This window comes from Vulpes vulpes, chromosome 1 (genome assembly GCF_048418805.1).
Source record: "Vulpes vulpes isolate BD-2025 chromosome 1, VulVul3, whole genome shotgun sequence".
Lineage (NCBI taxonomy): Eukaryota > Metazoa > Chordata > Mammalia > Carnivora > Canidae > Vulpes > Vulpes vulpes.
Genome location: NC_132780.1, coordinates 190,894,566 through 190,920,355, shown reverse-complemented (window position 1 = coordinate 190,920,355; position 25,790 = coordinate 190,894,566). Strand labels below are relative to the sequence as shown.

The window sequence follows — 25,790 nt, the reverse complement described above, 5'->3', positions numbered from 1 at the left end:
TGAAATGGAAATGCTGCTATCTGGCTTGTGAGACTGTAGTAAGGATCAAAGGAGATGGCTTATAGAAAGCATCTGGCAGAGTATTTTGCACTTAGTAAGTGCTCGCTAACCTGCGGTATACGTCTCCACTCCCCAGTATGCACAAAGTACGGTTGTCCTCATTTAGTTTTATTGCTATACAAGATTTTCATACTGAGAAATAGGATTCTTCTCCTACCATACAGACTTTTTTACTTTGTATTGCCATATTTAATTATGTAGTGCTTCTGTGAGTGAGTCATTTTCAAACTGATTTTGACCTAAAATTATGACAGGAACTATTTTCCAGCCACTTTTTTCCTCTAAGTATTTTGCACAAGACATAATTCATTAGCTTTCTTTTCATGCACACAATTATTTCCCCATCACCTTCCCATCTTTAGGCACCTTTGTTTATAGGGCTTTTTTTGGAAGAGGGTCATAGGGAGAGGGAGAGAGAGAATCTTAAGCAGGCTCCAAGCCCAGCATGGAGCCTGGCATGGGGCTTGATTTCATGACCCTGAGGTCATGATCTGAACCAATAGCAAGAATCAGACACTTAACCAACTGAGCCACCCAGGTGCCCCTGTTTTTAGGGCCATTTATTTATTTATTTAGGCCTTTTTTAAGAAAAAGGATTGATTTAATTTTTAAAAGATTTTATTTATTTATTCATGAGACACACACACACACACACAGAGAGAGAGAGAGGCAGAGAGGCAGAGACACAGGCAGAGGGAGAAGCAGGCTCCATGCAGGAAACCCGACATGGGACTCAGTCCCAGGTCTCCAGGATCACACCCTGGGCTGAAGGCAGATGCTTAGCCGCTGAGCTAAAGGCAGATTGTCAACCACTGAGCCACCCAGGTGCCCCTTATTTAATTTTTTAAGGTTTAATTTATTTATTTGACAGCATAAGTAGGGGGATCAGCAGGCAGACAGAGAGGGAGAAGCAGGCTCCTCACTGAGCAAAGAGCCCAACAATGTGGAGCCGGATCCCAGGACCATGACCTTAGCCGAAGGCAGATGCTTAACAAATTGAGCCACTCAGGCCCCCCTATTTATTTGCGAGAGAGAGAGAGAGAGAGAGAGAGAGAGCAAGAGAGTGTGAGGGGAGGGGCAGAGGGGGAGAGAGGGAGAGTCTTAAGCAGACCCTTCACTCAGTGCTGAGCCCAATGCAGGGTTTAATCTCATGATACTGAAATCATGACCTGAGCCAAACCAAGAGTTGGTTGCCTTAACTATGCCATCCAGGTTTCCCTAGGACTTTTTTTTTTTTTTTTAAAGATTTTATTTATTTATTCATTACAGAGAGAGAGAGAGAGAGAGAGGCAGAGACACAGGCAGAGGGAGAAGCAGGCCCCATGCAGGGAGCCTGATGTGGGACTCGATCCTGGGTCTCCAGGATCATGCCCTGGGCTGAAGGCAGACGCTAAACCACTGAGCCACCCGGGGATCCCTCCCTAGGACTTTTATATAGTATTTACAAATGCCTCAAGTCCTTAAATTGCTAGATTGGTTTTATTTTCAGTTTTATGCTTCCCATTCCCTTAACTGAGTTCTTTAAATAAAGGTTTGGGTGTATAATGATTTTTAAGTGTTTTCTATATCTGGGATACCTTTTTTCCTATTAGGAAAAAGCAAGGTTTAGCTGAGGTTATATAGATACAGTAAATTAGTGAGATGTTTATGTAATTATGGATGTCTGCAATAGAGAGAAAAAGGTGTGATTCTGAACATGGACTCGTAGCTACTGCCAAGTACCTCCTTTCAGTTAGTGGAATTCACAAGCAAAGTGTTGTGCCCAAGATTGCGAATCCGAGAAACCACCAAGGAGCCGACACCGATGAAAACACACGAGGGTTTATTTACAAGCTCGAGCTTGGGTCCAAGTGTACCCGACACAGCAGAGCAGGGACTTGGACCCCGAGACTAAGAGGCGTAGCAGCTATTTTATAGGGCCAGTGGCCCATGGGATACACAAAGTTGCACAGTCATGTCGGTCCACACGTGGCCGATTGAATTACATCTTTCCCTATAGTATCCATTTGAGCTGGCCTATTACTTTGGTCAGAATTGGGGCGCAGTTTTGGCGGGCACAAAGCAGGGTTACGTTGTGATGAGCCGATTTCCGATTAGGGTGGGCCCAGCCGCTTGACTAGGGTGGGGCCACACCTTAAGCAATAAGCAGGTTATGTGGGGGTCATACAGGAGGTGGCAGGTGTAGCACAAAATAGAATCAGTCCTGCTCTGCTTGTCCAGGGGTAGGGGATTTTTGTTAAATTTCCTGGGTCCCACACAAAGCCCAAAGACTCAAAGTTGTAAACTTCAGAATAGGAAAAAGACCATTAGAAAATATGATCTCTTTATGAGTTCTAAAAAATCCTGCAATATTTGTACCATATGCACTTTAGCCAAGTTTTCAGATCATATTGCTTGAAAGAGCCTAAAATTAGGAGGCTGAAAGTGCTTGAAAATCACTTCTAAGTATGTTAGAAGTACTACAACTTTCTTATTAAATCTTTGCCAACTTCCTAGTTTCCAGAAAATGCACTGGCATTTCCTTGAAGGGACTATAATCTCAATCAATATAAAAAAAATGAAGAATTTAATCTTTTAATATAATTCCTACATTCCTCTCCCTACATATTCCATGGTCATATCAATGAGACTTCTGATAACATGTATATCTACTTCTTGAAAAAATATATATATATAAAAAAATAGTGGCTCAGTGGTTGAGCACCTGCCTTTGACCCAGGGCGTGATCCTGGAGTCTCAGGATCGAGTCCCACATCAGGCTTCTTGCTGGGAGCCTGCTCTCCCTCTGCCTGTGTCTCTGCCTCTCTCTCTCTCATGAATAAATAAATAAAATCTTTAAAAAAAGATAGTTAAACTGTAAAGAATATTTGTTCTCTGAGCAAATTTTTAGTTATTTGAACTGAAAAATCTTTTTTATGCGATATTCTTGAGAAGTTTGTTACAGATTACTCTTAATGTCATGCAATATTATAAGTGGAGCACTTGAGGCCTAAGTTGGTTTGTGCAGATTTTATATATTATTTTTTTTTCAGATTTTATATATTATTTAGCGCCTGTTTCTTGATTTTAATTTATTTTTGAAATGAAACGTTACTTGATCATAGATGACATTTTAATGTAGTTTTAGAGATTACTCCAGTTTTCTAAAAATGTCAAAATGGAATTCTTTTTCATTCATGCTAATTATCGTTTTGGCTATATATGATAAATTATTTGGAGACATTTTAAAAACCACATATATTCAACAATGTCCCATTTGTACATGGTGATCTTGTCTGTCCATTGTGTGTGATCCCCATTGTATTTTTCTCAGAGCATATATCCCCTTGCAACTTACACCATTCTCTCTTGAGTACTAAATACTAAATTGTTTATGCTTTGAGAGCAAACTCTATGTTTATTCATCTTTTGGAATGATACGATACAGATGAAAATTTTGGTTCAGATCGACTTCGATTCAAATTCTACTCTGTCATGTAACTGTTGATCTTGAGTAACTCCATGGTTTTCTCAAAGTCATAGTTTTTGCTACTGAAAATGAAATGAATACTTATTATTATATTTTTAAAAATTTATATTTGTTCATGAGAGACAGAGAGTCAGGGACATAGAGGGAGAAGCAGGCTCCCTGCAGGGAGCCTGATGTGGGACTCGATTCTGGGACCCCAGGATCATGACCTGAGCTGAAAGCAGATGCTCAACCACTGAGCCACCCAGGTGCCCATGAATACTTATTTTATAAGAGGGGCAGAGTTAAATCAGACTTTGTACAAAGAACTGAGCATTATGCTTGTCATTTAGTAGATCCTAAATAAATTATGAATCAGGTCTTTTTTTGTTGCTTTCTGTGTATGTTACTTTATTTAATACTTATTTGTCAAATGAATGGTACCTGAAGTTAAAAACTATAATATAGGGATCCCTGGGTGGCGCAGCGGTTGGGCGCCTGCCTTTGGCCCAGGGCGCGATCCTGGAGACCCGGGATCGAATCCCACGTCGGGCTCCCGGTGCATGGAGCCTGCTTCTCCCTCTGCCTGTGTCTCTGCCTCTCTCTCTGTGTGTGTGTGACTATCATAAATAAATAAAAATTAAAAAAAAAACTATAATATAATTCAACAAATATATTGAATACATGTTATAAGCCAACTACTGTGCTTAGTGCTATGGAATAAATACATGGTGAAGAAGTTTACAGTTCAATTGGAATGATTAGACACATGGATGTTAAATAGTTATAGAAGAAATATCATGAAAGTTGAACAGATTCGCTTTGCAAATTTTTTCCAGAACCAAGGGTAGTAGCAAAGTTATCACTGTCTCTAAATAAATTAAGGTTAGGTTAGTTTCTTTTCACTTAGCTTTCATTTCTAGGTATTACAAAGAAAAGAACAGTTTCAATTGTAAGCTATTTGCTATTAGCTGTGATATGTAATGTGTTGGCCAGCACTTCTAGCTTAATCACAAATGACGTCTAATGAAAACTTTTCTTGATGTACAATAGTGAAACTAGCTACTGTTGCTTTTGGAGAGATTGCTGATTTCCTTGGTTTCTTGGTTTTCTCTAATAAATTAGATTTTGTTCTTAACTCAGTTTTGACCTCTTGATACTTGTATTAAGCTAAATAATCAGCATGACAATAGAGTATTGTGAGAGTGATACAGCTATAATATCTGCCATCAGATTCATAGTAGGATTTTATTAAATTAAAAAATTTTTAAATTAAAATTGTTTAATTGTTTAATGCTTTTTGGTTATAAATTATTCTTTATGCAGTGTCATTTTGTGGAAAAGAATGAGTAGGCTTTTTTTTTTTTTTTAACTTTCTGAGAAATCTGTCTTTCTTTTTGGGAAATGACGTACCTTTTTAGGTGTAATGGTATTGTAGGAAGAGTATTGGTATAGAAGAGCAGGGATTTGAATTCTAGTTTCACCTGTGCTTAAGTTAGTAGCTTTTATCAACTACAGAATAAAAATTTTTGATCACATACTCTTCCAAACCATATGACTTCCTTGGGCATTTGGTAAAATTAGCTTTAAACTATAGTATCTTTGGATTGCAATTTTTTTTTTTTTTTTATTGCCTAGACTATCTTGGATCAGATTAGCTCACTGAATAATAAGACCCTAGAGTCTAGTGGTTACTGTCCTCCAAATTAGATTCCTCCTAGTTGAAAGAGTGATGGTTACTAATTTTACTACTTAAAAGAAAATGGGCATTTGGATAGGAGCATTGTTCATTCTACCTCAGATTAAATAACTGTCAACAGAAGCCAAACTGTGTGGGTTGATAAAATGAAGGTGGAAAGCTAGATAGTATTTTTGGATATTAATCCCTCCCCTCCCCTCATTCTCTTATTTTGATATTTGTATCCCTCCCTCCCTCCCTCCCTCCCTTCCTTCCTTTCTTCCTTCCTTCCTTCCTTCCTTCCTTCCTTCCTTCCTTCCTTCCTTCCTTCATTTTGTATTTATTTATTCTGCCAAGTATTAAAGTGCCATAAAATGTACTTTTGTTTTGAATATTGAGGTTTTTTTTGACTAAAAATCTAGAGACTTGGATGGGTGTGGTAGGAAGGGTCAGGCTAAAGTTGAGAAGGAAATTATTGGAAGAAAAAATAGCACATAAGCCTGAATAGTAGCTGCCTATCCCAAGATATTATGATTTGTTATAGGTAATGTGTCCTAAGTTCAATTTTAAGATTTTTAATAGGTAAAAATCTTAAATCTTTAAATAGATAAACTTATCTACATAGTGAAGGTATGATTTAACATTGGGAAATGTTTTCCTAGATGTTGAGGATGTAATTCAGATCTCTTCTCAGTTTTTAAAAATTGTTAACCCTCTGCTGATTTATACTGACTGTCTATAATTCATAGAGAAAAACTTTAAATTAAAAAGATTATTTTTTAACATGGTTTTACTTCTGTACAGTCATGGTCAGAGAGACACAGCACAAATTCTTCTGTTACGAGGAGCTAAATATCTGTCAGATAAAAATGGAGTAACGCCTCTGGATTTATGTGTACAGGTATGTTGTTAATGTATATTCTTAGCTCTTTACTTTATAATAGAAACTGACACTGGTAAAATCACTTTTTTCCCTCAAATGAGAGGACAGATGCAAAGATTTTTATTCTGTAAAGAATATGATTTTTTATTTTTATTTTTTTTGTTTTTATTTCTTATTTTTTAGAATATGATTTTTTAAAAAAGAATATGATCTTGAAAAAGGAACTGTGATATTATAAGAAATATATATTGGTCTTTTTTTTTTTTTTAAGATTTTATTTATTTATTCATGAGAGACACAGAGAGAGAGAGAGGCAGAGACACAGGCAGAGGGAGAAGCAGGCTCCATGTACCGGGAGCCCGACGTGGGATTTGATCCCGGGTCTCCAGGATTGTGCCCTGGGCCAAAGGCAGGCGCTAAACCGCTGCGCCACCCAGGGATCCCTATATTGGTCTTCATCCCAGTTCTTAACACAAGAGTCTCTCAGGCACTTGGACTCTCCAGAGTGAAAAGAATGTTTTTGTACAGTAATGAGGTGGCTGGTGGCTTCTGGATAGGTGCTGGTTGTCAGGGAAGCCAACCACGTGACTACAGAGCAGTGTTGTATCCCACTCCCAGGGAGCTAAGGAGGACTGGAGATTGACTTTAGTCATCAGTGACCAGTAATTTAATTAATCATGCCTATGTAATAGAAATTCCATAAAAATCCTATATACAGTGGGGTTCTTAGGAGCTTCCTGGTTGGTGAACACATCAGAGTTGTGGGATGATGGTGCCACACCCAGAGAGGATATGGAAGCTCTATGCCCCTTCCCAAATACTCTACTCTGTGTATCTCTTCCATTTCGCTGTTCCTGAGTTATAGGCTTTATAGTAAAGTGTCTCCCTGAATTCTGGAAGCTATTATCAAACAGCAAATAGCAGATCATCAAACCTGAGGAAGGATTAATGGGAACTCCTGACTTATAGCTGGTTAGTGAGAAGTATGGGTGGCCTGGTCTTGTGAATGGCTTCTGAAGGGGGGGCACTTTTATGAGACTGAGCTCCTAACCTGTGGAGTCTGTGTTAACTGTGCCTAGTTAGCAATAGAATTGAATTAAGTTGTATGACACTTAGTTGGTGTTTATAGACAGTTGGAGAATTGCTTGGTGTGGAAAACCTACACATTTAGTATCAGATTGGTGTGTAGAGGAAATAAATTCTCCATTAGGAACTTTTTAAAAAATTTAGATAATTTTAAATCACTCTCTCTCTCTTCTTTTTTAGGGTGGCTATGGAGAGACTTGTGAAGTATTAATTCAGTATCACCCTAGGCTCTTCCAGACAATTATTCAAATGACACAGAATGAAGATCTCCGAGAAAACATGGTAATGTAATTGTACTATAGCTTTTAAATGAACGAGCTTTGTTCGTGCTTAGCATATATGGTATTTTAAAATGTACTTAGTAATTTTATTATTACAAATATTTTAATGATTCAAATTTATCTGCATTATAGGAAAGTATAAATAGTATACTAATAAATTTTGTGCTATTATTTAGCCCTATGAACCTTCTGCCCTCTGGGTCTTTGTTTTGTTTTTAAAGATTTTGTTTATTTGTTTGTTTATGAGAGAGCATGTTTAGGAGGAGAGGGAGGGAAAGAATTTCAAGCAGACTCTGCACTGAGCACAGAGCCAACCTGAGGCTCAGTCCCATAGTCCCATAGCCCTGAGCCAAAACCAAGGGTCAGATGATTAACCAACTGAACCACCCAGATACCCCGGGGGTCTTTGGTTTTTGCTTAAAAGAACTGGAATTTTCTCCATAGATAGGGGGAAAATAACTAAGGAAGAATATCATCGTATCATTGGTAGTCGTTAGTTTATAATAGCTTTACTCTGAAAAATTGCAGAGCTTAAACTCATGTATTAAAGTTTGAAATTCAGATTCTGTAAATTAACTTGGTGATTTCTATTTATATTTCTTACTGCTTTTTTACTGGGTGATTTTGAAAAGATTTTATGTCATCTGTATATTAGCTTTTAAATTTATGCAAGACAAAATAACTGTAAAGGACTTGATTTCAGCTACTTGGCTTTGGGATACTTTTTAAACTAATAGATACTCAATTTCTTGATAAAGTTTAATAGATTATTGTATAAGCACATTTTGTTTTACTTGTAAAAAATTTAGTTACGGCAAGTTCTGGAACATTTGTCTCAGCAAAGTGAAAGCCAGTACCTAAAGATTCTAACAAGCCTTGCTGAAGTTGCCACAACAAATGGGCATAAACTGCTTAGGTAAGTGTTTCAAAATATAGACAAATCAATAGGTAGTGGTATCTGTCAGCTTTGTGTTTTTTTGGCTTTTCTGGGAATGGTTTATGTTGTTGGATGTTTCCATCAGTGGTAAGATGTTCTAAAAATTTGCTGACTTATTGTTTTGTTTTAAAGGATTAGGGCAGTCAGCTCTTACTGGGAGATACTTGTCTAGAGAGACTAAAAATATTTACTTAAGTGGATTTGGACATAGGTGTCTAAAATTTTATAAAATGATAGCTTAGATTAGTCATCTAAGTAAATATACATAAAGAAGAATCAGAAAGTTTAGGAGTCTTTTTTTTTTTTTTTTTTTGTCCCTCCTTCAAGAAAATAGTTTAGGAATGTTGAGCACTATAGAACTCTGTGTATGGACTACTGTTCAGCCTCTCAATATCTCAGTATATCCACATGATTCCTGTGGAGGCTTTATCATGTAGGCATGTTGATCATTAACTGCATTTCCGGGCCCTCTTCCGTTTCTGGAAAATGTGAGGTGGGTCTGGAAATTCCACGCTTCCGATCATGGCTTCATCTTTCTTGTGGCCAGCCTCCGTCCAGGAGCCCACCAAGAGTCACCTCAGGAGAAAAAGAAACACTGCTATCACCCAGAAATTATAAGAGGTTTAGGAGCTGTATATTAGGAAGTGGGATCAAAGATCAAATATTAGAACAAAAGATGCTCCTAGTGCTCTTATCACTTAGGAGATTATGAGGAGTTTAGGAACTCTGTGCCAGGAACCAGGGGCAGAGACCAATATATATATTTGCTATTATCTCCCAACTGCCAAGGTAGAGTCTTAAGAGGATCTCAAATACAAATTATTCCTCCCTACCAGTTTATGTTTCATGGTACTTTTGCAAATTGTTCCCTTTCTGTTTATTCATTTGTGAATCATTTTATGTTTCTTAACCCACAATGTGATATAATTTTGGCCATTTACTTTAACAGAAATTTTAATTAAGGAAAACTGATACAAATACATAGTGACAATTGAGATATTATTTAGCTTACTCTTAAAAAAATGGATAGCCTTTTGTTTAACTGATTCTAGGAATATTTACTAAGGACAAATATTTATTAAAGGCCCTTTTGCGGATAATGTTGTGTTCTTCTAAATAAGTACGTTATCTTGCTTTCTGTATACATACGGTTAAAGATAAAGATAGTTATCAATGTGTAAATGAACAGAAATCACAACTGTTTGCTTATTAGTAAGGCACTGAATCAAAGTATACTCTTATGTAAACGAAAGGTAAGTACATTGATAGGACTTTGAAATAGGAAATCAATGTTAAAACTTTTATATTGAGACACCTCATGGCTTGGGAAGAAATTATCATTTTATGATTAAATGGAGGATATGATGAAGCTTGGATTTTATGATCTTTTTGTATAATACTAAAGAGGTATTTCACAGGTTGTAAAGTGAAAAATAACATTTTTTAGATCCAGTGAATTAGCTTGAAGAAGTTTAAACTGGATATAGTAATACAAAGTTTTAGACTGTATTAATAATTGACAGTGATATTCAGATTCCACTGTGTAAGAAAATATTTCTTAAGATGTCTCATGAAGTGTTTCCTAGATCAGGTACTTAAATTTTTATATCTATGGTAATGTTGCAGAGGATTTACCTCTTTCTCATGGAAGAATTTGAGAATCATTATAGTTAAACTTTTCTGAGTGACAACACAAAGAAAGAAATAGTTTCAGCTAAACTACATTTTCTATTTTATCAGTCTTAACAATCTTTGGCTATAAAATTAGAAACACTTCATAAAGACAAATATGCAAAAATCGGTACAAGCTAAAGTAGTGATTCTATACACATTTAATTCATAGTTACTAAAACAAAAAGTTTTGCTAAGTAGCTTTCCCAGTTTAATACAGTGTGGATAGCAGTAACTGTTACGTTTCACTAACAATTGGAACTGATAGCTAATTTTTATTGACTACTTTTAACCATTTAATAATTCCTAGAATGAGAAACAACAGGAATATTGAAGTGAAAGTGTCAGAAAACTTTGGGTTCACATGTCACCAGGTTAGAAAATACCCTCTATTTGGCATTACCACACTGAAATTCTTAGAAGTAGGCATTTGTCATTTCCACATTACTAATTCCCCCTCTTTTTTTTAAAACTATCATTATTGACATACAATGTTACATTAGTTTGTATACAACATACATAGTGATTCAACAATTCTGTATGCTACTCGGTGCTTATCATAAGTAGAGTCACTATATGTCACCATATAACATTATTAAATATTATTGAGTTGACATCATCTATCTGTCTACCAATTGATGGACATACCATTATGCCCAGAAGTTTATGCAACTGTTTACTCTATTGAGCAACTATTGTAATACAAGATAAGTGATGTTAGAGATTTCAAAATGAAACCACCACTTGAACAACAAGAGGTTTTTTTTTTTTAGGATTTGTCATTGGATTCAGTACAGATTTAGCCTAACTCCTACAGTTTCTCTGTGGAAGGGTAGTTGGTTGATATTTGTAATGATTAACAATCCCCAGGCAGTAAAGAATTCTAAAGGTCTTTTTGATTTGTCAAAGAAGGTTTGTATTATATTCAGTATTATTGTGTTAGTTGGACTTGAGTTTTTCTTTTCTTTTTTCCATAGTGGGATAGATCCTATATTTATATAGAGTCATAAGACTACCCATTATGTAGAGAACCACCCTTCCTGATAGTAACTTTAAGATTACTCAATTTGTAAATGTTCTACTGTACATGAACAATTGGTTACTATTCTGGGGAGTGGAGGGAAAATGAGGTTATGGATAGGAGAGTAGAAGGTTCAGCTTCTACAATTGAGTTGTGGGTTGACTTAACATAATCAACATTTCTATCATTGTTTCTCTGTGAAATATTCTCAGAGTTCTAAAGACTCAGTGTAATTTATATGCTTTGGGAAGTGAAAGTTCGAATTTGCCTTAAGTTGGTGCCTCAAGAAACCATTTTACAGTGGTGCTTTTCTTCATAGTTTTATGCTTTGATTATCAGTTTTATTCTGATTGCTTAAACATTAATAATTCATTCATATGCAATCCAAATAATGTATAGCAACTTCCTATTAAAACATTCCAACCCTGTCATGGTAGGAATTTGCTACTTATATTAGGAAACCTGCATGGTCAGTGTAATTTGAATGTTTTAAATTAAGATGTAATTTGTTTTATTTCACCTAACCTGTTCATATTTTAATTTTTATTTTCAGTCTGTCTAGTAATTATGATGCTCAGATGAAGAGCCTCTTAAGGATTGTGAGGATATTTTGTCATGTCTTTCGAATTGGTCCATCCTCTCCCAGTAATGGAATCGATTTGGGCTACAACGGGAATAAAACTCCAAGAAGCCAAGTGTTCAAGGTCAGAAAAATATATGACGTTGTTAGGAAGATAGATGAAAAAGAGATGAATTTGACAAAGCATGCTTTCATTAGTCAGAAACCTCATAAACTAAGTTTGCTTCCTACTCATATCACATTTTAAGTTAGGTACACTTTTCTCCTTTCATTTCTGTCTAATCATTAGAAATCCTAAGTGGTGAGCTTTCTTCTGTATTTTTCTTATAACTAACATTGTAATTCCATTAGTATTGTATTTTAAGATTAAAGATATTTAATTTTTAAGTCTACTTTTTTATTGGAATGCAGGTAAATGTGACCATATGCAGCCATCATGTGTTTTTTTTTTTAATTTCTTATTCAGAAGGAAAGAAAACATCTAGTTTTCTTTTTTTCTCGTGTCTATTTTTTTAAAGTTTTAATTTTAATTCTAGTTGGCTAACATACAGTGTTAAAGTTAGTTTCAGGTATACAATATAGTGATTCAGCAATTCCATACGTCTCCCTGTGCTCATTATGACAAATGCACTTCTTAATCCTCATCACCTATTTAACCCATCCACCTCCCCTCTGAACATAATTTTTCTATTTAGAGGTTATTATCATGTGTGTGTTATGTATGTGTATGTGTTTTTGAAGTAAGGTTACGTTCATTTCCTGGATTTACTACCAATTCTTGAGATCACTTCAAGGAAAAATCATTGAGATATTTTCTTTACTTTTTTTTTTTTTTTTTAAAGATTTTATTTATTAGAGAGCAGGAGCCGGATGGAAGGGGGGAGAAGGATGTGAGGGGAAAAGGGCGAGGGAGAAGCAGGCTTCCCGCTGAACAGGGAGCCAGACACAGGGCTGGATCTAAGCTGAAGGCAGATGCTTAACCAACTGAGCCACCACCCAGGTGCCCCATATATTCTTTAAATATTTTGTATTGCATCAGCTGCTTCCTGTAAGACCCAAGACAATGTTGCCACCCAAATCAAATTAAAATTTTACGAATTAAGCAAAATGAACGTGGCTATAAATGCTATTGTTAAGGCTTTTTTAATGGCATTTTATTTTTAGACAACTCAGATGTTGGACGAATGTGTAATTTTATAACTGTTTTTGTGTTATTTTTTAAAGGTAATTTAAAGGATTTTCATAGCATAAAATTTGCTTTTGGGTTCACAAAGGCTTCTATTTCTTTAGTCTTTTGAGTATAAATACAGGTTATCTATCCAAAAAGTGATATAAACATTTTTATGTGCCATTTCCTCAGATTGATAGCTTTACTGTCTGTAAAATTTAAAGTAAAACTAATGAACTATGCTAAATGATTCTTTTCTTACACAGAAATTTTTTGGGCTCTTACAGATAGGTGTTTTGGAAGTATTTTGACACTAGTAGAGTCTTTAATAACCTAAAATGGATATGATAGGCTTTCAGAAAGGTTTGTCTTGCATCTGTTTGCTTCACTATTTTTTTTTTAAAGAATTAGTATAAGAAAGAGTTTGCAGCTGTGTGTGTGTGTGTGTGTGTGAGAGAGAGAGAGAGAGAGAGAGAGAGAGAGAGAGAATGTTTCTTATTTTTCCTTCCTTTTTTTTTTCCCTTATTGTGCCACCTCCTGGAAGAAGTCAGTTATACATCTTCTTATAATTCAAATTTTGGCTTTTTACATACCACTTCTTCAGCACTTCTTGTGTCTATTTTTTAAAATAGTGTTTGGAGTGATAACTTACCATCTTTGCAAATTTTGAATCTAAATATTGTTGCACTGTTTTGTCAGTGTTGTTTTAAGTGAATTTTACTGCTTAAACATTCACATTCCAGGCAGTTATTCTTAATGTATTCTTGTGTGGCCCAGGCTGTTGGTTACTGAATCTAGGCTTGATTTCATTTTCTGCTTATCCTCTCTACTTATCTATAATGATGAATACAAAATAAAATCAGGTATAAATACAATCACTGTTACCCAAATTGCATGTAGGTTATATTCACTCTTGTCTGATGTCTTTGGTGCTGTCGTTAAAATTTAAGTCTGCCATGTGTTTGCTAATGACATCAGAAAATAAGTTGTGTGCTAATTAGTAGCCTCTGTGTGGGAATTTAATGCTTGACTTAAAATGTTAGTTTTCTATCTAGCCCATCATTACAGGTATAATAGAGTAGAAAAGGCTATCACTGGTTTTCTTTGTGCTTTTCTTTTATGAAATCTAAACTCTGTTTTTGATTGTCATATATCAATGACACATATAAAAAGTTCTTTTTGTTAGTTTCTTTTTTCTTTTTTTAAGGTAATTTTTTTCCCATCATTGACAACTACTTATGCCTCTGACCACTCATTTTCTCTTAAATTTAGACCTTGCACATTAGTAAAATATTTTTATTACAAAACTCACCTAATTTTTAAAAACATTAGATGTTACTATGAAAACATATAGGCTCTTTCATATAATTGTGTGAATTAAATGTAGACCGGAGGACGACAAAATGATCTGCCCTCCAACTTATAAGGATAAAATATAGAAACTGTGTTGTCATCTGTGTATATAAAGTCTTCGGTTCACTGTGGGGTGATTCACAGTTGTAAAGATCATAACCATTTCCTGAGTTCCTGCAATGCTAGATTGGAAATACCATCTTAATTTTTACCACATTTTGTCTAAGGTAGCAGTTGATCCCTACTTTCCATTTCATTAACTAGGTACTCTAACATGTCACTTTATTGTTAGGATTAACTAATGGGTTTTCCATTAAGTATGGGTGGATTTATAGGCCATGTGGTTTTAGTAGGTGAAATTGTTTAACATCCTGTTATTAGTTTTCTGATTTATCTAAGAAATCCTTTAAGTTAATCTTAACACTTAGCCATTTTTTTCGGTGTTAAGAGATATATATATAGTGCCTTGGGAACTTTGGGGCATCTGAGGGAGAAGGTAGTTATGGTTATTGAAGCAGTAGGAGCATGGGGAAGACAATTTAGGCTTCCTGAATCTTGATATGGTGTGTGTGTGTGTCTGTGTGTGTGTGTGTGTGTGTCTGAGAGAGAGAGAATAGTAAGCTGTGACTATTAACACTTTCATAAAATTATAATTGGGGATATTTGGAAGCCAGAAAAGATTGAGAAACTTTTTACATTAAAATCTTATCTTTGGGGTTATAACATTTGATATTATCAAATTGAGAATAGTCAGACTAAGAGAAAATTTCAAGACACTATTAGAGAACTTAAGTTAGTAATGCTTACCTATAAAATTTGTGTCTCACTTTGGTATATGGATATTAATAATTTTTTTGGATATTAATAATTTTAACATTATCCAACAAGTTGAGGTTTTTATATATTACAACTTTGAAATAGGACCTAAAATGTCTTGAAAATCATGTATGATAGTCACAGCATTGTTACTATGTGTAAAATATATTTCTGTAGTAAAGACTATTCAGTAATATGAAATGAAGCAGTATTTCACAATGCCAAGAAGCCTGCTAATGGCTTCTATAGTCATTGACCCATTTTCCATAGTCATTGACTCATTTTTCAGTAATAGTTGATATATTTGTATCTTATCTAATGTGTATCATTATTATTTATAGCTATAGAAAGCATCATAGATAAGCTTTGCAATAGTTCATTTTTTTATTTTAAAAATTTACTTTAATCCTTTTTATCTGAGGCTGCTACACCACAGTTAGAAATTAAAGTTATTTTCACAGTTTTCTTTTTGTTATTGAAGCATGAACTGAAAAAAATCTTCAAAGGGACAACTCTCTAGGTAAAGATACCTTGAGGTTGGAAATTAGTTTTAATGCATGTGTGAATGAAGAACGAAAAGATAGGGAAAAAGATAGGGAAAAGAGAAAAGTAAAGAAAGGTCTAAGATGACTTACCACTTCTTTTTTCCCTCAATCGCTTTTAATTTCTGCTATGTTCCTTTACCAAAAACTCTTCCCAGAACTATTATTTTTACACAGATCTGGCTTTTAAAAAATTGTTTCTGGATTATTCAGAATTGACCTTTAATTTTTGTGCATTGTCAGTGTTTAAAAGTAGGATTGTTGTTGATTCAGTCTTAGAGCTCTCCTCTGTGTGAGCAGTTAGGTATCATTTCTTGCCTTAGGCTTCATCTCCATCCAGTGTGTTCATTTTCTAGGTTTTAGCCCATCTCATTTAGAGGCCAATTACTCCTTTTGCCTTTTGTTTCAAGAAGTTTTACATTCCCACATGTTCTTTCTATTTTGGAAGTTCATTTGGTGATGTAAAAACTAAAAGTTTTGCTAGCATAAAAAGTTCTTTTTCATCTTTTACAGCAGATTTAATGTTTTGCTCATGAGGAGAATAAAGACATTTTCGGTGCAGGTGGCAGGCACATCAGTGTTTATGGCAGCTGGTACTTCTTGCACTTCCTTTCAGCAGCTCAGGGATCCTGGATCTCCCAACTGCTGTGCCTGACCATGGAAAAGCCTTCTTTGTGGGGGACAGGGGTGCTTATTTCAGCCTCAGAGTATAATTAGTTTCTTACTTTGCTTAACTGTTGCCTAGTGTGTACTAACTAAATATTTGTTAAATGAAGCAAATAGGTTTTTGTTGGTGATAGTGGGGGCTTTTTGCTTTATTTTGTTTTGTTTTGCTCTTTTGGTTTGTTACAGTGAGGACTTGGGCTTATTTAATCATTTGCAAATGCAGTAAGTCAAATATTCTCAAAAAGAGAATGTTCTGGAAATCTGAAGAAAGGCTGAACATATAGCAGATGAATTTGTTAGAAAATAATTGTGGGGGGGATGAGGTAAATGGGTGATGGGCATTAAGGAGAGTATGTGATGTGATGAGCACTTAGTGTTAAACGCAACTGATGAATTCTGGAGCACTACATCAGAAACTAATGATGTACTACTATATGTTGGCTAATTGAATTTAAATGTTAAAAAAAGAGAAAATAACTGTAAAGAATTTCCTGGAAGAACAGGTTGTTTAAATATTCCCTAAACTTCCAAATATAGTTGTAGAATCTATTTCCATAAAGTAAGATTTTAATATTTTAATCTTAAAAAGTAACATTATTTCTTTTGGTTGAAATATTGTAGGCATGGGTCTTTCTGAAGCACATGGTCTAATGTGTAGCATTCTGTGATCCTATAAGAAACAAAAAGGAAGAGTAACTTTTATATTTGCAGAAAGACAATTCATCATTCTCAATAGGAATGTTTAAAGTAGTGTAGGAATAAAGGAGCATTTAACTGCTATCCTTGCCACCCCCCCATAATTATTAAGTTTTTATTTGGGGTTAAAAATGTTCTAGCAGGTCTTTTTTTCCCCCAAGTTCTATTGAGATATAACTGACCTATATAACACTGTGTAAGTTTAAGGTGTACAAGTGTGATAATTTGGTACATGTGTATAAGGTCAGTTAACACATCCTTCTTTCATATTATTACCATTTTCCTGTTGTTATGAGGACATTAAAGCTTAACTCTCATAGCAACTTTCAAGTAAACTGTACAGTATTACTAACTAGTAATGGTGGTGAATACTAGATCACTCTTAGCTTGTTGTTTGATAGTATTTCTCCTTGTTAAAAATTAATGGGGGACGCCTGAGTGGCTCAGTGGTTGAGTGTCTGCCTTTGGCTCAGGTCGTGATCCTGGGGTCCTGGGATTGAGTCCCACGTTGGACTCCCCGCAGGGAGCTTGCTTCTCTCTCTGCCTGTGTCTCTGCCTCTCTCTGTGTCTCTCATGAATAACTGAATAAAATTTTTAAAAATTACTAATTATTAGGGATGATGTATGTATTTCATTTTCTTTAGTACTTGGTCCTATTGTAGCTTTTGTGATCACATAATATATAAAAAGGAATTTTCATTTGTTGTTAATTTACAAAACATATTTCATTATTCTTAAAAGGAATATTTTAAATAGTGTAGAAATAAGAAACGCTTTACTTTCTCCCTCTTTTTCTTTTTTTAAGCTGTTAATCTTTACTTGGAATTAAGAATTTGCTGGTCAGTATTTGATAATTACTGGTTATTAGAGATGGATTTTATGTATATGTGCATGAAAACATGTATGTGTGTGTATATATATAAATATTACATCATATTTTTAACTTTACCATAAAATTTTCAAAATTCTGTGAATTACTTGTAAAAAAAGAGCACAGTAAACTTTTTTAAAAACATTATTTCTTTTAGTAATCTCTACACTCAGTGTGAGGCTCCGAACTCACAGCCATGAGATCAAGTCGCATGCTGCACTGACTGAGCCAGGCAGGCACCCCAAAACTAAGCTGTTTATTAAGCTTTTTTAGAAATTCTAATTTTTCTAATTGAGAAAAGATTTATAATTGAAAATTGTTGACACATGAATATAGTAAAGGTTGGGGGATTGTATATATAGAAGTAGTATATGTTTTTAAAGCTAAGTTTTTGAAAAATTTTAAAAGAGGATAGATTGCTTATAAATTTTTTTGTTAGGCTTTAGTTTTACCTTTTTATCCCAAGGAATAAATTTTTGCTATAAGCAAGGAAATTGTTATTTATGTGGCATTTATGTTTTTGTTACTTACCTTTAGGCATTGTTATCACATTAACTTGGGAAAATAGAAATATCTAGAATAAATTTTCTCTTTTATATTATTTTTTTGTGTGAGGTTTTTTCTCCTGGAGTTTAAGAATGATATTTAAAAAACGCTTCTGTTTTTCTCCTAGCCTCTTGAATTGCTTTGGCACTCATTAGATGAATGGCTAGTTTTAATAGCTACAGAATTGATGAAAAACAAAAAGGACTCAACGGATATCACTTCTATTTTACTGAAACAAAAAGGCCAAGATCAAGATGGTACTTCCATTCCTCCATTTGAACCTCCAGGACCCGGGAGCTATGAAAATCTATCCACTGGCACAGGAGAATCTAAACCAGATGCTCTTGGAGGGAAACAGGAAGCCAGTGCAGACTGTCAGGATGTTATTTCTATGACAGCTAACCGGCTAAGTGCTGTCATTCAAGCTTTTTACATGTGCTGTTCTTGTCAGATGCCTCCAGGGTAAGGTTTCTGCTTATTATTTCCTTTTCTGATAGATGAAGAAAAGCTATGATTTTTTTGTAACTTCAGTAACAACAGATAATAATTTGTTGATTTTAGGTTCTGTTTTGATGTTTTATGATACTGTACTAATCTAAAAATATTTGAGTTTTAAGATTATATAAGTTTTTAAAGATCCTCACTTTGTATAGGATACTTAATTATGTATTCAAAATGTATAGAGCAAAGATGTTTAAAATTTCAAGATTTTTAAACAGTTACTGTTTTATCTTATAAATTGACTGGGTATGCCTCAGTTTCTCAAATTTTTATAAAGACAGTCCAAACCCATATCCTTTTTTTCTGTATAGAAGCCAGTCCATTTCTGTACATCATTATGAAATTTGCTGTATCATCAATTTCTCTGTGTTCTGATTGTTTTTTTTATCACCCACAGAATGACCTCACCCCGTTTCATTGAATTTGTCTGCAAACATGATGAAGTTTTAAAATGCTTTGTTAATAGGTAAGGCTTTCTTGGATTCATGCATTGCCCTCGTAGACTTTTATTTCTTTACATAGTTTGTATCTCAACAGAAATAATGTTATTTCTATTACTATTCAAAAAATGCGCCATGACAAGTAAAAGTATTATAGGTGTGGATTAATATTTTTCTCCTGCTTCAGTATCTGTATATCTGAATTTGCATTTGACTTAATAACAACTCATTCTTCCTGTCCATTCAAACAAATTATATTTTTCTTTTAGAAATCCCAAAATTATATTTGATCACTTTCATTTCCTCCTTGAATGTCCTGAGTTGATGTCAAGATTCATGCATATCATAAAAGCACAGGTAGAGATTTCTCTTAATCTTGTTTTTAGTCTGTCTAATGAAAAATTTTTAAATTTGAATGCTGTTTAATGATGTTAATTGTTATACTTGGACCTCCTGCTATAAGAAGAGTGAAATTGCCTTATTCTTTATATTAGTATGTGGAATTACATTAGTATGTTACTTTAATATGAGGAGCATTTTTTTTTTTAATCTTTAAGGAGGTGTGTATTGAGTGCCCACTGTGTGCAAAGACAACAGAATACATTGCCACATTTCCTGAAATGGGTTTCATGGAATATTTGTTCTATAAGATTAATGACCCTTGAGAAAAGGATTTTATCCCCAAATGCATTTGGAAAATATAATAGTATCTCTGTTGGAGATTTATAAAGCATATCAACAGCTTGTTAAAAAGCTTTGAGAAGCCCTTTTCCTAAAATAGTGATTAAACTTTTTTAATCCTCCAAATTTATTTGACCTGAGAGCCTTTTCCCTGGTAGCAAAGTTCATTCCTCATATCTCATGTTTCATGAAACATGCTAGGGAAAAGGTTGTTTTTGCCAGCTGTGTAATTTGGGGCACATTTCCAACATCCTTGAGTCTTGGTTTCTTCATCTATAAAATAGATATAATGATGCCAATTTCGCAAAACTATTGTGAAGAATAAATGTAATTGGTATGTATGTTCAATAAATGGTAGTTATTTGGAGATAGAAAGCATATGTCTTTTTTCCAGAAAGATCTTAATTCACTCTAGCAGGGGAGATAATAAATGTACCTATGAAACAGTAATTATATTATTATCTAGTTGTTTAGAAGTTTAAGGGAGGAAGACCTTGCTTTTGCCTGTTGTAGTAAAGGAAAATTTTGAAGAGGAGGTGTATTTTCTGCTGGACCTTGAAAAATATTGCAGAATCTTGCTGGGAGTAAATGAGGAAGATGAACATTCTAGCCAAGATATGGGTCAGGGCTTGTAAATGGAAAAGTGTATAAAATTACAGTGGCTGAAACAAATTTTGTGTAGGTGAGGAATGAGATGTAATTCTGGAAAGATAGGTTGGGATCACACTTTGTTAAACCCTGATTGCCACATTGCAAACCTTTGTTTTCTAGACTCTCAGCAGCTCCTGGTAACTTTGCTTCAGGAGAATGATACAAGCTTGGCAAAACTTCAGGAAATAATTTGTCAAAATTGTAGGATAGACTGGAGGCTCTAGTTTGGTTAGTAGTCATAGATACTGTAGGTGTTTTTAAAAGTCTTTAGGGACACTGAACCTTTCAGAAATTAAAGAAAATTAAGAACTACTTTTTATAAAATTATACATGTGTATATAGCTATCCTTTGACATGTGTTAAAAACGATAATATAAAAGAGAAAGTAGTAATAATAACTTATATTTATTAAATGCTAACTCTAGGTCAGATATATATTTGCTTTACATGGATTTTTTTTAAAGATTTTAATTACTTGAGAGAGAGAGAGACAGCGACAGAGAGCATAAGCAGGGAGGAGAGGGAAAAATAGGCTGCCCGCTGTGCTGGGACCCCAATGCGGGGGCTCGATCCCAAGACCCTGGGATCATGACCTGAGCTAAGGAACACGCCCAACCAACTGAGCCACCCAAGTGCCCAACATAGATTATTTTCATAGCAATCATGCAAAGATAGGTACTCTTTAACTGAAGAGATTAAGTACCTTGTTTAAGTCATTCAACTACTAAGTGAGAGAACAAGATTTTAAAAGTCTCTTTTTTAAATTCAAACTATGTAACTCTAATCTAGGGCAAATGAGATTATAGGTGAAAAAAGCTTCTAGTTTTTTTAGTTTTTTTTTTTAAGATTTTATTTAGTTATTCATGAGAGACACACAGAGAGAGGCAGACATAGGCAGAGGAAGAAGGAGGCTCCATGCAGGGAGCCCGATGTGGGACTTGGTCCCCACCCTGAGCCAAAGGCAGATGCTTAACCGCTCAGCCACCCAGGCATCCCAAGCTTTTAGTTTTTGAAAGAGATAGTTTGTTATTTTTAATATTATCTCTGCTTTTCACTTCTGTTTTCCTCTTCCTTTCCTGGACAATTTAGTCAAAAGCATCTGAATTAAGCTGTCCACCTCTTTCACCACAGAGGAGGTTTTGTTGCCTAGCCAGGGTAAGGAAGGGGTTCACATGCATAGTGGTAGCCAGCCTAGTGTGGGGTTTTGGAGCTTGTGTGTGGTAAGGAGATTGTGTCGAAGAGGGGCCCAGCATAGAGATGTGAGTTGGAGCAGCACATGCTGATGTCCAGTGTAGAGGATGGTGACAGGTGCTCAGAGTAGACTGACAGAGCCTGAGTAGGGTAGAGGGCATCCATGCAGTAAAGTGTCCATGTCAGTGACAGGAAATTGGGTTATATACAGGGTGGGGCAGTTATCAGATAAGTAAGTATATTTATTATGGGAGCTTGGTTTCTTAGTATTGGAGAAAGGAGTTTCAAATTGGAGGAGAATAGAGTGCACCGTGTGCTCTTATATTAGAATTGAAGATATCGGTGTGAACTTAAAATTTTTTTTTTTTTAATTTTTATTTATTTATGATAGTCACAGAGAGAGAGAGAGGCAGAGACATAGGCGGAGGGAGAAGCAGGCTCCATGCACCGGGAGCCTGATATGGGATTCGATCCCGGGTCTCCAGGATCGCGCCCTGGGCCAAAGGCAGGCGCCAAACCGCTGCGCCACCCAGGGATCCCTGAACTTAAAATTTTTAATGTAGATCAATAGGTAAACCAAACCTGGTACCCAGTTCTTGGCCCAGAAACACCGTTCTGAATTAACCAGGGCTCTTTGGACAAATGATTAATTTCAGGGGTAGGTCAGGGAAGTACAAAATGAGCCTGGAACCTCTTTTTATGCAAGAAAGTTGTTCAAAGAGTGATAGGATTATGTCAGAATGACACAGAACCAGCTTGAATGGACACTACTGGCCAAAGCTGAATAATTTGAATATCCAAATAAATAATGATGGCAAAGTATTATAAATAAAATTAGAACCTGTAAGTCTATATTGAAAAAAATTAAATGGGAAGTTTGATGAGGGGTGGGGTGTTTTTACAATCTCAGGGTATCTACTAATAGGATGCTTAAGAATTACAAAGATTAAAAACTTAAGTGGAAAACTTGGCAGTGATCAAAATAGACATATGAATATGCCAGCTGATAGGATGCACTGAGGAGAATGTGGCATCACTTCCTTGATATTCCTGCCAAAGATATACACCCTGAATTTAATTATGAGAAGAACATCATCAGACTCACTACAGTGGGGGACATTCTCCAAAATAACTGACCTGCAGTTTTTAAAAGTATCAATCAAGGTCATGAAAATTAAGACACTGAAGAACTGTACCAGGGTGAAAAAGACAGGACAACTGAATCCAATTCAGGAGTCATTTACACTGTGAAGGACATTATTAGGGAACAGATAAAACTTAAAATGGAATCTAAGAATTAGTTATAGTAATGTATCAGGGTTAATCTGTTGATTTTGATGGTTATGTTTTGATGGTTATGTAGGAGAATTGTCTTGATTGTAAGAAATACACATTGAGGTATTTAAGGGTGATTGGATATCATGTTGGCAGCTAACTCATATCAGGGAAAAAATGCTTTGTACTCTATTATATTTAGGAATTTTCTGTAACTTGGAGGTGGTTCACAAAACCCAAAAAATATAAAAGAACAAAATTACCTGTGGTAAGGGATTGACTTTTTGTTCTATTGGTGGCTTTTAGGTGGCCTGTAATTAAAGGGAGAGACATTTTGTATTGCTGTACAAATGCTTTTAAGAGGAGCCTCTGTTGGGTTGCTTGAGTGGCTCAGTGGTTGAGCATCTGCCTGTGGCTCAGGGCATGATCCCCGAGTCCCAGGATCGAGTCCCACATCGGGCTCCCCGCAGGGAGCCTGCTTCTCCCTATGCCTGTGTCTCTGTGTCTCTCTCTGTGTCTCTCATGAATCAATAAATAAAATCTTTAAAAAAAAAAAAAGAGAGCCTCTGTGATCAGTCTTGTTTTACAAATTATTTTATGGAAATGCAGGTATTCAGAAACTTTACATACAAAACGTGCCCTTTGGCTTTTTAGGTGTATATAAATGTGTGTGATGTTTTGATCTTACAGATCATTTATTAGCTTTTGAAGGTAACATTTTGTACTTTTTATTTTTTAAATTTTTTTATTTTTCTAAATATTTCATTTATTTATTCGTGAGAGTCACAGAGAGAGAGAAAGGCAGAGACATAGAGAGAGAAGCAGGCTCCATGTGGGACTCGATCCCGGGCCTCCAGGATCATGCCCTGGGCCGAAGGCAGGCGCTCAACCACTGAGCCACCCAGGTGTCCCACATTTTGTACTTTTTAATGTTTCATTTGAATTACTTTAAAAAATGCCATTTGCTCTTATTTCTTGGTTCACTTGTTATAGATAAAGGTTATAGTTTATTATCTTACAATGGTGAATAAGTTTTCTGTCATCTTCCATCATGTTAAATAATTTTAACACTGTTCTGAGTGATGAGAACAATACTTACTTTTTGAACATTCTGGATATTGAGTATTTCCACATGTTCCTTAACCTCTTGGTGCTACATTTTTCTCTTCTGTCACCTGGGGATGATATGAATCCCTTTTTTCTCAGTGTTGGGAGGATTATGTGTAAAAATATGTGTAAAGTGCTTAAAACGGTACCTGGTTAAACAGGTGCTTTAAGAATTATTTAACTAATTATTGCAATTATTGTTATATTCTGTATTTGCATTATTTCATTTAATCCTCACAGCCCTTGAGTTTCCCTATTTTACAGGTGGGAAAACTGAAGTTCTGAGAGATTTAGTAATTCCCCTAAGATCACAAACCCAGTAGTGACAGAACCAGGATTCCAAACCATATTTATCAAACTTCAGAGCCCTCACTTGAATGTATCACCTCTGTGTAATGTTTTTTTCTCTCCTCTTTTACCAGAGTTTTAGAAATAAGCATTAAAACTGCAAGCACTTTATATTCTAGTTTGTTTATTAAAATTTATATGCCCAGGGATCCCTGGGTGGTGCAGCGGTTTGGCGCCTGCCTTTGGCCCAGGGCGCGATCCTGGAGACCCGGGATCAAATCCCACGTCGGGCTCCAGGTGCATGGAGCCTGCTTCTCCCTCTGCTTATGTCTCTGCTTCTCTCTCTCTCTCTCTCTCTCTCTCTGTGTGACTATCATAAATAAATAAAAATTAAAAAAAATAAAAATAAAATAAAATTTATATGCCCAGTAATTATATGATAACAGCAGTACTTTTTCAGTGAAAGACTATTAGAATTATGGACAAAATTGTACAGTTAAGTCTTTATTTATTTATTTATTTAGTTTATTTTGGTAATCTCTACACCCCAAATGGGGCTGGAACTCATGACCCAGAGATCAAGAGTACATGCTTCTCTGAATGAGCCAGCCAGATTCCCCAATACATTTAACTTTTAAAAAGAGAGCATTTACTCTTTTTTACTGAAAGAGCAGGTATTAAAAGGCAGAAGTTAATCTCTGCCTTATTAAGACTTAATAATGTTTAAGCCTTTGAACCAGCTGGTATATAATTTAGCTCACATGAAGAAATTTACTAGTGTTCTACAAACTGCCTCAAAGATACCCTTTGTGGTCTTGGATATTGATCATACTTAGTTTTAAAACTCTTGGCCTTGTGTTATTGCACCACCCTGGTCCTCCTTTGGCTTTTCTAGCTATGTGTATCATTCAGTAAGCAGATTCTCAGTCCTAACCTGTGATCGTAAACTCTGTTCTAGGTGTTTGTTCTCTGTATCTTTAATCTCTTGAACAAAGAACCTTACTTTGTGTCCAAATCCAGATCTGTTCATGACTCTATTCCCAGTGCTTCAGCTATGACACTTTCCAGTGCTAATTTCCAAGCTCTTAGTAAGTACTAAGTTGCATTCCAAATAACCCGAGATTCAGGTTATATAAAACCTCATTAATTATCCTTCCACCTCTGCCCCTAGGACTATGGGGGTAGATTGTGAGGGGAGAGTATTCCCCGTTTAAGCTGTTTCTATCATTAAGTTCTATCCCTAGAGATCATCTCTTTTCATCTTTATTCAAAGGAGTAATGTTTTTCAGATTTCCTTTTTGTTTCTCTTTCATCCTGTGACCAACTCCTTATCACACAATACTTAATAAACTG

At 35.3% G+C, this 25,790-nt stretch overlaps 1 protein-coding gene across 8 annotated transcripts in view; it reads left to right on the top strand.

Moving 5' to 3' along the window:
- HACE1 (HECT domain and ankyrin repeat containing E3 ubiquitin protein ligase 1) overlaps positions 1 to 25,790 on the top strand; it is a 107,046-nt gene that overhangs the window by 42,711 nt on the left and 38,545 nt on the right. For all 8 annotated transcript variants that reach the window (XM_072738088.1, XM_072738087.1, XM_072738086.1 and 5 more), the window contains 7 exons: positions 5,991 to 6,087; positions 7,336 to 7,437; positions 8,246 to 8,352; positions 11,619 to 11,769; positions 18,431 to 18,765; positions 19,202 to 19,270; positions 19,514 to 19,601. In XM_072738088.1, coding sequence (XP_072594189.1) covers positions 5,991 to 6,087; positions 7,336 to 7,437; positions 8,246 to 8,352; positions 11,619 to 11,769; positions 18,431 to 18,765; positions 19,202 to 19,270; positions 19,514 to 19,601 — 949 coding nt within the window. The remainder of the gene's footprint in view (positions 1 to 5,990; positions 6,088 to 7,335; positions 7,438 to 8,245; positions 8,353 to 11,618; positions 11,770 to 18,430; positions 18,766 to 19,201; positions 19,271 to 19,513; positions 19,602 to 25,790) is intronic.